At 46.9% G+C, this 12,355-nt stretch overlaps 1 protein-coding gene across 2 annotated transcripts in view; it reads right to left on the reverse strand.

The window, feature by feature from the left end:
* The window catches only part of LGI2 (leucine rich repeat LGI family member 2), a 32,295-nt gene that overhangs the window by 9,585 nt on the left and 10,355 nt on the right, over positions 1-12,355 (reverse strand). For both annotated transcript variants that reach the window (XM_047799403.1, XM_047799402.1), the window contains exons 5-7: positions 9,910-9,981; positions 9,034-9,203; positions 2,455-2,619 (exon numbers count right to left, since the gene is read on the reverse strand). In XM_047799403.1, the coding sequence (XP_047655359.1) occupies positions 2,455-2,619; positions 9,034-9,203; positions 9,910-9,981 (407 nt within the window). The remainder of the gene's footprint in view (positions 1-2,454; positions 2,620-9,033; positions 9,204-9,909; positions 9,982-12,355) is intronic.

Here is a 12,355-nt window from a genome sequence, read left to right on the forward strand (position 1 = left end):
CAGCATATCTAATGTGTTGTATATATTAAGAGGATTTGTCTTGGGAGTTCCTGTCATGGCTCAGCAGTAGCGAATCCAACTGGTACCCATGAGGAGGCAGGTTCGATCCCTGGCCTCGCTCAGTGGGTTAAGGAGCCGGCGTTGCTGTGAGCTGTGGTGTAGGTCGCAGACGCAGCTTATATCCAGTATTACTGTGGCTGTGACATAGGCCAGCAGTCGTAGCTCCAATTTGACGCGTAGCCTGGGCACTTCCATATGCCGCCGGTGCAGCCCTAAAAATACACACACACACACACACACACACACACACACACACACCTCCAAAATTATTTGTCTTATTTTATTCTCTCTCTCGTTATAATAAAACTTCTTGAGGGTGGAGGCTTCCATGTGGTTTGTTCACTTCTACAACCCCCGGACCTAGACTGGGCCTGGCCCAGAGTAAGGGGTCAAGAAATCTTTGAGTGAATGAATGACTTTGACTAGCTGCAGGGAGCCAGGGGGAGGGCAGTGCTGTGCTTCCTGCCAAGGTCAGCCTGGGAGAGGGGAACACAGTGTGGGGATGCAGCAGTGACAGACCCTGGGCTCTGCCTTGGAAGTTAACAGTGCAGGGATTCAACCTGCCTGAGCCTCCATCTCTTCATTCGTAAAGGTGAGAAGGAAGCCAGCATCAAGAACCACCTGCTCCGTCCCTGGCACCCAGTCCTCACAACATCCTCATGAGTACATCTCTTGCCCATTTTACAGATGAAAACACCAAGCCTTAAAGGCCACAAGATACTTCTCCCGGCAGAGTCAGCCGTGGAATCCACGGTCATAGGTCTTTCCAACCTGAGCTCTTTCTGGTCTACAAGGCCACTCTCTCTTGAACAGAGGGTGCCTGTCCCCTTCCTATGGGCGAGGAACCCACAGCCACACCTCAAATAGCGGTTGTGGGTTTCAGCTGAGCCCTCACCGAGCTGCCAGGTTGGAGAAAAGAGGGAGGCAAAAAACCATGCGGGGAGCTGGTCCCTCTCTCACCCTTTTTCCTCTTCCACGGACTGGATTTAGGGTCCTAGGTCCGAGCCTCCCTCCATAGGTTCCCTGCACTGGCTACTCTGGGCTGATCTACGCTTGGAGCCAGCGTGCTGCTCCAGGAATGTGGGCTCACCACTGGGAGGCCAGTGGTATCTCAGAGCACAGCGGCTCGCTGCACATCTCACAAAGCTTCTGTGCTGTGACATCGGGCTCATTAGCAGCTCTGTTCCCTGAGGATAAATGACCTCTCCCTGACTCCCCATCTTCCTGCACCTGCTGTGAGGCCACTTTGTGCCCGAGAGGTTCCCAGGAGCCTTCTGATCCGGGAACGCTACCTAGATTTGCTTCTCACCACGGATGCTCAAACCAGACCAGGAACCATGGAAGAAAACCTTCTCGTGGGGTGACAGGCCATGTGGTGCTGCCGGTAAAGTCAGTACTGTTATCAGATTGACTTGGATAAAGGAGAAGTCTTTGAAAGATGATTTTTTACTTTACCCATTTTTTTTTCTTCTTTTTAGGGCCACACCCTTGGCATATGGAAATACCCAGGCTAGGGGTGGAACCCGAGCTGCAGCTGCTGGCCTATGCCACAGCCACCGCCACAGCAATGCTAGATACGAGCCACATCTGCGACCCACACCATAGCTCAAAGCAACCCCAGGTGCGCTGAGCAAGGCCAGGAATCGAACCTGCATCCTCACGGACATTAGTCAGGTTCATTACTGCTGAGCCACAATGAGAATTCCTATCCCCTTTCTAAAAAGCAAGTAGACAGTCTGTTTTTAGCAGCACCAAGACACAGAGATCCAAGAAGAGCACTAAAAAAAGTGCTAAGTCTCACCCCAAAGGCTTGAATTTAGGAAGCCACTTATTCTTAATTTGTATGTGCTTATGAAAAGGACACAGCGATCACTAGGACTGGCAAGGGGGCAATAGCAACAGCGTGTGTGTGTGTTGTGTGTGTGTGTGTGTGAGAGAGAGAGAGAGAGAGAGAGAGCCAGGGGCGTGTGCATGCGCGTGCATTAGCATATTAGTTAACAGCATAACACAGTCAAAGGACTCATTTAGCAGCTAAAATGCTGGTGCCATCTCAGGCTGCCGTAACTGCTCAAGGTCAAGGGATTCTGGGAGTGATTTTGCACCAGTACCAGAAAATGCTTCCCACCTCAGCCCCCCATCACCCTCTCCCTTTGTAAAAGGATCACTAACAATACATAGGATCATCATCTGAGGTTTCTGTTCTTACCAATAACTGACCATATTCGGAAAAAGCTGGAGAGCCGCACATGGGCTGGAATTTGCCCCCCCCCCCCCCTCCATGGAACCAAGCCAGAGTGCCAAGCTCCCTCTCGGTATGACAGGGGACCTCCTCCCTCCTGCGCTGGGGGCCAGGCTGAAGGGAGGCCAATCCATGCACTCAAAGCCACAACACACCTGTAATGTTGTCGTAGCTCCGGAAATTCATTTCGATGTGGTCCCACTCCAGCACCATGCAGTTCTCCATGCTGGGCTGAGCGATGGCCACGTACACGTCATTCTTGGAGTTGAACGTGTCCACCGAAACCGACTGGTAGGGCAAAGTCTGATGAACCACAAAATCTGGGAAAGGGTGTTTAAAAACAGAAGTCTCTGTGAGATCTCCGTGGGACGTAGGGAGCCCCACGCCCCTTCCATCCTTTCGCATCCGTTCCAAGGAGGACCGGGGAGGGGAGGACGGGAGAGGAGCAGCACACCCATCACGACGTGTTTCACCCTGGGAGATTCGGGAGGGCTCTGGCTGGCACAGAATGAGCAGACTGAACACGCAGCATCCTTGAGATAAATAGCTCCCAAATTTGGCTAGAGGACCTCAAAGTTTTAAACAAATTCGATGAGCCTTGGCTTTCGAAAAGTCAGGACCGAAAAGATGCCACAAAGCAACACTGCTGAACCCATCAGGAAAATGACTCTGTGCGGAAGGGCTGCGGTGGAGAAATTTGTTTGGGGAATGCTGTATTTGCAGCTCTCAGCATCGCCCCGGTAGTAGAGAAGACTAAAAGGGAACTCCCCAGAGGGCAAGCTGCACTTCTGGAGACCAAGCCAAACTCTCTCAGAGGTCTCGGAGGTTTATAAACCCCACTATGTGGGGACGTTAGCCTGAGCCTGTTTATTGGTTACCAGTCCTGGAGCAGCGCTAAGTACCGCTCTGCCTAGGATCTGGACGGTACTCTTCAGCTCGGTAGACGTATTCGATTTTCCAGCAACTCATCCCATTTGAGCATGAGTTCTGCTCCTATACTTAGTGGTAAGTTAATACCCATCACCCGTAGTGCTCTCCGGAGCCACAGTGACTCACTGTATGACTGGGTAGGGGACGTACAGTTCTCCCAAAGAACAGGGCTAGCATGCCCCTGAATGCAAGAACAGTTAGTGTGTATATGTCGGGGCGGGGCAGTGGGGGGGGGGTTAGCTAGAGAACCAATGAAGAAAGAAGTTTTTTTTTTTTTTCCTTTTTGTCCTTTTAGGGCCACACTGGTGGCACATGGAGGTTCCCAGGCTAGGGGTCTAATCAGAGCTGTTGCTGCCGGCCTACGCCAGAGCCACAGCAATGCCAGATCCAAGCTGTGTCTGCGACCTACACCACAGCTCACGGCAACGCCAGATCCTTAACCCACTGAGCGAGGCCAGGGATTGAACCCACAACCTCATGGTTCTTAGTCGGATTCGTTCCCTCTGCGCCATAATGGGAACTCCCCAGAAAGAAGTTTTTTTAAAAAAGGAAACACTAGGGAGTTCCCTGGTGGCCTAGCAGCTAAGGATCTGATGTTGCCATTGCCAGGGCTCAGGTTACTGCTGTGGCTCGAGTTCGATCCCCCGCCTGGAAACATCTCTACGCTGTGGTCGAATGAAGGGTGTGCGCAGGTGCAGGGAGAAGAGGGAGAAGCAAGAAGTGTCCAAGGGACAGTGGGGACAAGAGTGGGGGAGGTGCCCCTCCCCCTTCTGGGACATTCAGAAGAGCTGGGGCAGGTAAGACAGATGGACTTCTACCCCACTTGCATGGGGAGCTCCCAGGGCAAGAGCCTCAGGTACCCCAGGAGTCAAACGAGGGCAACGTCTGCTTCTAAGGATGCTGCAGAGACTGAGTGAGAGGGTGCAGATAAGTGTGGGCATCCAGCCTCGGCTATGGGAGTCCATCGGGAGTTTTATATAGGGAATGACGAATGACAGGCTGCAGCTGCCCGCCTGGAGACTTAGGGAAGAGTCCCCATGGCTCCTAGTCCCCCTCCTCCATCAAAACACCAGCAGGGTTCGGTCAAAGACTTGAAACTGAAAAACTCCCCTGGGGGCACAGGTGCCCCCCCCCGCCCCCTATGCCCGCGCCCCTTGTGGCAGTCAGAAAGGGCTCAGGGGCTGCAAGAGGTGCCCATGTTCACATGTAGGTAAAGGCAAAAAGGGAAACGGGAGCAGTCAGTCGCTGTCTGCTTTCTTTTCTGGAGGCTGAAGGGGACTCAGAGTAGCTGCATTCTTTTCATTACAGCTGAGGCGGCTCTAACCTGCTCCTACATCTCCGGTTGCCTCGTCTCATCCAAGTCTGCCCTGGGTTCCAGACACTCCTGTGATGCCTGTAATCCATCTCCTTGTTCTCACAGTCTCCTGACTAACTCTGAGTGCTGGAAAACACCAGCACTCGTGAGCATAAAAAGGCAGGCTGTCTAAGATACAGACCAAAAAGTCTCAGTTTTTTATTTTAAAAAACTCAAAAAAACCCAGAATGAAAGAGAGCTGCCAAAATAGAGAGCATTTTACAAATCTAGGCTTTAATGGTTCTATTTTCATTGATTTTCCCCAAACACTGGTTTCATAATATTTTCTATATTGCCTATCTGGCACAGCATAGACTGTTAAATCATGCGAATTATAAATCTAATTCTCTCCCTTTTTTTTTTTTTGGTTAAAGGGCCTCACCTGCACCATATGGAAGCCACAGCAACACTGGACCCAACCTGCATCTGTAACCTATGCCACTGCTCGCAGCAACTCAGGATCCTTAGCCCACTGAGCAAGGCCAGGGTTCGAACCCGCATCCTCACAGAGACAACATCAGGACCTTAACCCGCTGAGCCACAACAGGACTCCTAAATCTAATTCTTAATAGAAGACCCCTTCTCCTCCCCGCCTGCCCCTGCCCCCCCCCAAAAAAAAGGAGGAAGAAGAGGAGGAAGGAAGCAGAGAAGAAAAAGATAAAACTATATGATTGATGAGTGCATGGGGAAGGGGACTTAGGAATTTAAACATCTTCCCCCATCCCCATCTTAAGTTATCTTTCACAGACGGCAAAAGCACATTCATTGTGGAACAATCTCAAACGATACACAGATTGATATGACATCAATTTACTGCGTTAAAGTATTAATGGACTTCTCTGCATAAAGCACCGCCACTTCCATTCACTTTGGATTAAGTTCATGATGTCAGTGGGACGCTTAACAATTTAGGCCTTGCTCCCACTGGAATCAACAGATTTTTACATAGCTATTTATAGCACCTGCAGAAAATAAATTATACATGATGCCGATCCTATTGGGAGAGAAACTGCACATTAATGCATTATTTCTCTTTGCATTTTCATCAGCCCCGAAATAGGGAAGCTAACGGGACAATTAGGATGCAAAATTCACTCCCTCTAAGGGATTTAGTGAATTATCCACCTAACATGGGGAATCATGAGTAGGTAACAGGGATTTCTGAGGTAGTTAAAAATAGACTTGAAACAGAGGGTTATGCAGGCCTGTGATTAAACTGGAGAGCTGAATCCGGCCAGCGATGGCTTTGTGGTTTTAATTACGCCCCTGCGCTGAGGATCAAGGTGGTAATAGTACCCTCCCCTCCATGGGAAGAACAAGGTGAGACATCTACCTGAATAATTTACGCTCTTCCTAAAACCCTGAGCTAAGTGGCAAATGATGCGCTCAGAAAATCTGCTTCTTTTGAGTTTCACGTGAGGATGCGATAATGGAACCATGAGTCTCAGCCTTGGCTTGCCAACTTCCATCCACCCTCACGTATTTCCTCCACAGCCTTAAATAAACCTCCGAAGGATGAAGCTTGATCTGGGCAGGAGATAGGAACCCCCCAAACTCACAGTTTGTCGACCTAGTTCTCACAAGGCAGGGAGTAGGTTTGGGGACGGGTCACGACTTGATGGGACCATTTTTTCATGATGGAAGAAGATGTGAGCTCACTGTTCCTGGGTCTTCAAGGGATAAAACAATCGCAAAGACAGACTCATTAGCTCCCTGTTAGCAGGGAGGAGGGCTGACTTTCTAAATTTTAGCAGGAAGCTTATTAGCAAAGATAAATATGTATGAGAGAATGCCCAAATAGAAGGAGCTCCGAGATTCTGGAGTTGGGACAGATGCCTAGTTCCCAAGGCCCTCTATATCCCAAGCCATTTCTCTCCAAGACTGGCAAAGTGTTCACACGCTAGGGCCAGGTGTGAAGGGAACAGTGGAAAAGCTGCTCACGTCAGCGTGGGGTCTAGAAGAGGCAGAGACATGCCCCGGCGAGCTGTGGTTTCACATTCCCTATGGCACGGTCTTCAAGACCACCTTTTGGTGCAAACTCATTGACCATGACCTCTGATGGATGGCACCGCTCTACAATACAATAAATAACCGCCTCCCCAGTGGCCTCAGCTGGCTAAAGGGCCCCTGCCAATCACACAGCTGTATAAGCCCCTGTTCAGTGATGCAGGACAAGGGCTTTCATGTCTATGTCTTCAGGTTTCCTCTCGCAAAGGAACAGAACTTATGCACAAAGCTATCTAGAAATAATTTTTCCTTTGGGGTTTCGGCTTGTTTATCTGATTAGGGAAGAGCAGTACAGGACTAGCCTAAAGGTGATATTTTGTTCCTGGAGTTGTTTTGTCTTCTGAGTTTCTGTAACTATGTTCTGAGTTCACCTTCCTGCTGCTCCTACAGACACGCCTTGAGGCTTTGTAGGTATCAGCTCTCCGCCTGCATGGTGATTTTTATAAGTTTGGTAAGCAGGTCTCATACTGTGGATTGATTCCCCTCTCCTTTAAAATCTGGCTTTAGAAACTGTAGAAACGCCACCTAAGCCTTTCCTAGGGGGCTGCTCTCCTGCCCTCAATAAGATATGACAGTCGAGGCAGTTGGTGTTTTCAATTTTATCTTATAACCTGCAAGTGTAGAAGCTGAAACCTTGAGGCAGGCCCTGGAAAACAAAATTGAGCTTTCTTCACATTGCTTTTCTCTCAAAGTGGAATTCTCCTGTTGCTTACACGTCTACTTTGCCATTGGTTACGACTTACCTAGGGATCTCATTTTACAGGGAACTACAAAAAGCACTCTATAAAGTCCTGAACGTATTATTAAATGTCCCGGCATTCCCGTTGTGGTCTAGCGGAAACAAACCCGACTAGTAACCATGAGGATGAGGGTTTGATCCCTGGCCTCATTCAGCAGGTTAAGGATCCAGTGTTGCTCTGAGGTACCACCTTACACCAGCCAGAATGGCCATCATCCAAAAGTCTACAAATGATTAAGTGCTGGAGAGGGGGTGGAGAAAAAGGAACCCTAGTACACTCTTGGTGGGATGGTAAATGGTGCAACCACTGTGGACAGCAGTATGGAGATGCCTCAGAAAACTAAACATAGAACTACCATTTGATCCAGTGATCCCACTCCTGGGCATCTACCCAGAGAAAACCATGACTTGCAAAGACACATGTACTCCGATGTTCATTGCAGCACTATTTACAATAGCCAAAACATGGAAACAACCTAAATGTCCATCGACAGAGGAGTGGATCCAGAAGATGTGGTACATATAAACAATGGAATATTACTCAGCCATTAAAAAGGATGAAATACCAGCATTTTTAGCAATGTGGATGGACCTAGAAACTATCATGCTAAGTGAAGTCAGCCATACAATGAGACACCAACATCCAATGCTTTCACTGACATGTGGAAACTGGAAAAAAGGACAGACTGAACTTCTTTGCAGAACAGATGCTGACTCACAGACATTGAAAAACTTAAGGTCTCCGGAGGAGACAGTTTAGGGGGTGGGGGGATGCGCCTGGGCTGTGGGATGGAAATCCTGTGAAATCAGATTCTTATGATCATTATACAACTACAGATATGATAAATTCATTTGAGTAATAAAAAATTTTTAAAAAAAGGATCCGGTGTTGCTGTGAGCTATGGTATAGGTCACAAACAAGGCTTGGACCTGGCGTTGCTGTGGCTGTGGTGTAGGCTGGTAGCTGCAGCTCTGATTCGACCTCTAGCCTGGGAACCTCCATATGCTGCAGCTGTGGCTCTAAAAACTATAGCCAAAAAAAAAAAAAAAAAATCCAATACATTGCTTAGTATCAATCAAGAGAACAGTGATTTAGGCCTCTCTGCACTGGCTTTGTATGACACTTAGACTGATGTGAAAATGTTCTCATGCCAAACTCACTGGTCTCTACCTTTGACCTTTAAAAAAAAAAAAAAAACTCTAGAGAAATCTGAATTTTGTAAAGAATCAAAGAGAACTAATCAAAATGAAAGCCAGTGCAGTTAACAAAAATCCTTCCAAATTGGTGAGGTATTTTCCTTGCCACATCAATTCATTTCTTTGAGAATGCTTAAATTTTCCCTAAAATAATTTCGATAGAAAAATTTTACCCCTACGTTTCCCCATTCCCTGTTGACAATCTAAAATAAAAACAAAGCAGTTATTCTAGTATTAAGACTGATGATAGAGGAGTTTCTATTGTGGCTCAGAGGTTATCAAACCCAACTAGCACCCATGAGGACTTGGGTTTGATCCCTGGTCCTGCTCAGTGGGTTAAGGATCTGACATTGCCGTGAGCTGTGGTGTAGGCTGGCAGCCACAGTTCCGATTGGACCCCTAACCTGGGAACCTCCATATGCCTCGAGTGCAGCCCTAAAAAGACAAAAAGACAAAAAAAAAAAAAGAAAAAAGAAAAAAAAGACTGATGAGAGAGATTCTGAATACCTGTAGTTGTACATTCATAGTCAAAGCTGGTTACGTCATTGAGCTTCTTTTCCTGATATTCTGGTGGGCCAATGCACAGGACATCAGAAACAGTGGAATTTGTCATCTTCAACCACAGGTACAACCACTTGGCTTTGCAGTCGCATTCAAACTTATTGCCCCTTAAATCTCTGAAAAATGAAACAAACACATACACAGAGAAATAGAATGCTGCAAGTGGTTGGGCAGTAATATGAAACTCCAGAATTCTTAACATCCTGATGGGCTTAATACTGCCCCAAAATGGAATTTTAAAAAAATGTTTGTATTTAATGTATCCTATGTCTTGCAGTTATCGCCGACTTTAATGCTTTTCGGCGCCCGTGATTTTAACCGCAAAGCGCACGGAGAGCGCTCAGAGAGCTCAACCTTTCTTCGAACCCTCTTGAAAGTGTCACCATGCCAATGTGTAAATGGGGAAGGGGCGACAGAAGAACACTGCCCAGCGCAGGTTCTCCTGAGCAAAAACAGGACATTATAGGAAGACGGTTTTCACAAACACAATCGAAATTTTAAGATCCCACGAAGAAGTAAAAAACACTAGAAGATAATGCAGCCGGATATGCTATTGCGATCCAGGAAAAAGGAGACGCACTCCCATCCCCACCCCACCTCGCCTGGTGCAGCATCCCGAATTTCCATTGGCCTGATGCTAATGAGCATGTTCCAAAGTGGCAAAGTCAAACACAATATAAGTTATATGCTGTTTGTCAGTTTTCGCTACTTTGTCAGAGAGTTATTTTATTTTATTTTTAGCTACAAGATTTTAAAAAATGCAGCATAGGGGGAGAGGAGATTTCCAGACAAGCACACATCAATTTCATATTCATTACTTACAGTTCAATCAGAGAGTCTAAATCACTGAAGACATCCCTGGGGAGTGCTTTTATGTGGTTGTTGGCCAAAGACCTAGAACAAGAAAGTCACATTTTAATGTGGTCATTATCCTCATGCCCTGTCATTCCGAAGTCCCTTAAATAAAGCGAGTGATTTAAAACTGAGCTCTAAGCCTCTTCAGGAGAACATGGTTCGATTTCTGGCTTTGGTCATCAATACTGAGACAAAGAAATGAGTTTAGGTATATATACAAAGATAACATTACAGATGCTGAAGGATGCAGTGTAAGCTTTTGTTTTGTTTTGTTTTTAAAGCAAGCATTTATTAAGCTCTTGATATACATTAGTTAAACCTCAGATGGCATGCTCATGTTTCTCAGAATAAAAGCCCAAATCCCTCCGATGGTGCTCAGGTCCCTCTATGGTCTAGTTCCCTCCATCCCCGCATACCTGTGGGGCCGAATCTCTGACTACTCAGATCGCCCACCCTGGTCCCCTTGCCGTTCCCCACATTCCCAGCTCTGAACTTGATGTTCATTTGCCTGAACGCTGTCCCCCTAGGTATCCGCAGGGCTCGTGCGTCACCTCCTTTAGGTCCATCCTCCACTTCACCACCTTCCCTGACCTCCACACAATCCCCTTCCGTGCTCTGTGGATCCTCACTGCACAGCTGTCACTCAGCATATACCATATATACGAATTACCTATTTCTTCACTGGCTGTGTTTTCTCCCTCTAGGTAAGCAACACAGAGACAGAGATTTCTGTCCACATCTGCTCCCTTACATCTGTAACAATGCCTGGCACACACTGGGTACTTCATAAGTAGGGGTTTTTTTTGTTTGTTTGTTTGTTTGCTTTTTAGGGCCATGCCCACAGCATGTGCAGGTTCCCAGGCTAGGGGTCTAATACAGAGCTACAGCTGCTGGCCTACACCACAGCCACAGCAACTCGGGATCTGAGCTGCATCGGCAACCTACACCACAGGTCACAGCAACGCCGGATCCTTAACCCACCGAGCAAGGTCGGGGATCAATCCTGAATCCTCATGGCTACTAATCAGATTCATTTCTGCGGCGCCACAATGGAACTCCTTAGTACGTCTTTAAATAAATGATTTCAGCACTAAAATGAGCATGACAGACAGACGTACAGTCCTGTCCCAGGAAGTTGCCTAATGGTGCATCTCAGTCCATGTTATTACTTGTGACTATAGAAAAAGGACTCAGTAAATGCTCTTTTACATAAAAAAAAAATCTCAGCTCTAACCCTAAGGATAATATAAAATCTCAGGGAACCATGATGTTTAGGGAATGACTATCATCAATTTCATTTTTTTCATTAATGAAGGCTGCTGAGCCGTTTTGCATTCTTGCTCTTAGTGCTGACGATCTTTCCAAAACGTCCTAACTGACTCCCCATCTCCAGGAAGGAGACTTGAACAAACATCCTCAACGCCTTCTCTGATGATTCAGGCTTAGGCAGTGCCCTGTCAGCATCCTGCTGGAGATGTGTGTCCACGGTGCTGGGCTATCGAGGTAGAAAGATGGTAGGTGTTGAAATAATGTACATCCAGGCTGACGTCCCCGGCATCGCGCCGCAATGTGAGTCAGCCAAAAAACTGATGCTCACTTTTATTTTCTTTCACACATTTGTGTAAACATATAAATGATCATCAACACATAGGCGACGCAACACCAACCTCTTTAAAAATATACACGAAATTCGTTGTGGCATCATAATGACCCATCCCAGATGTAGGAATGAAAGAGTATTCGTCCTTAAAACCAGCTAGCTTAGAAAGCCCCGTGCCCACTTTTAATCCAGTCTTTATTGCATAATAACAACAGAATGTGGGGAGACGTATAGTTTCTGAATTACATCTCTTCCTATCCAGGTAACCACAAATGGATTAAAATACAATTCCATGTATTATTTCACCTTTCTTTCTTAAATGATGTTTTGGTACATTCGAAAAATTGGAGTTCCCGTTGTGGCACAGTGGAAACGAATCCAACTAGGAACCATGGGGTCGTGCGTTCGATCCCTGGCCTTGATCAGTGGGTTAAGGATCCGGCATTGCCACGAGCTGTGGTGTAGGTCGCAGATGCAGCTCGGATCTGATGTTGCTATGGCTGTGGCATAGGCCAGTAGCTTTAGCTCCGATTGGACCCCTAGCCTGGGAACCTTCACATGCCACGAGTGTGGCCGTAAAAAAGCAAAAATGAAAAAAATAAAAATAAAAACAAAGATGTTAGGAATAGGCTGAATAGCCTATAGATTGAAATCATAACTATAGACCCTAGACTATTGACTATAGACTATAATCAGATTGAACATTCTCTAGAAGTCGCTTTTTTTGGGGGGGGGGAGTCTCTTTTGTCTTTTTTTTTTAGGGCTACACTCACAGCATATGGAGGTTCCCAGGCTAGGGGTCTAATCAGAGCT

The sequence above is a fragment of the Phacochoerus africanus genome, chromosome 10 (assembly GCF_016906955.1).
Source record: "Phacochoerus africanus isolate WHEZ1 chromosome 10, ROS_Pafr_v1, whole genome shotgun sequence".
NCBI classification, from domain to species: Eukaryota; Metazoa; Chordata; class Mammalia; order Artiodactyla; family Suidae; genus Phacochoerus; species Phacochoerus africanus.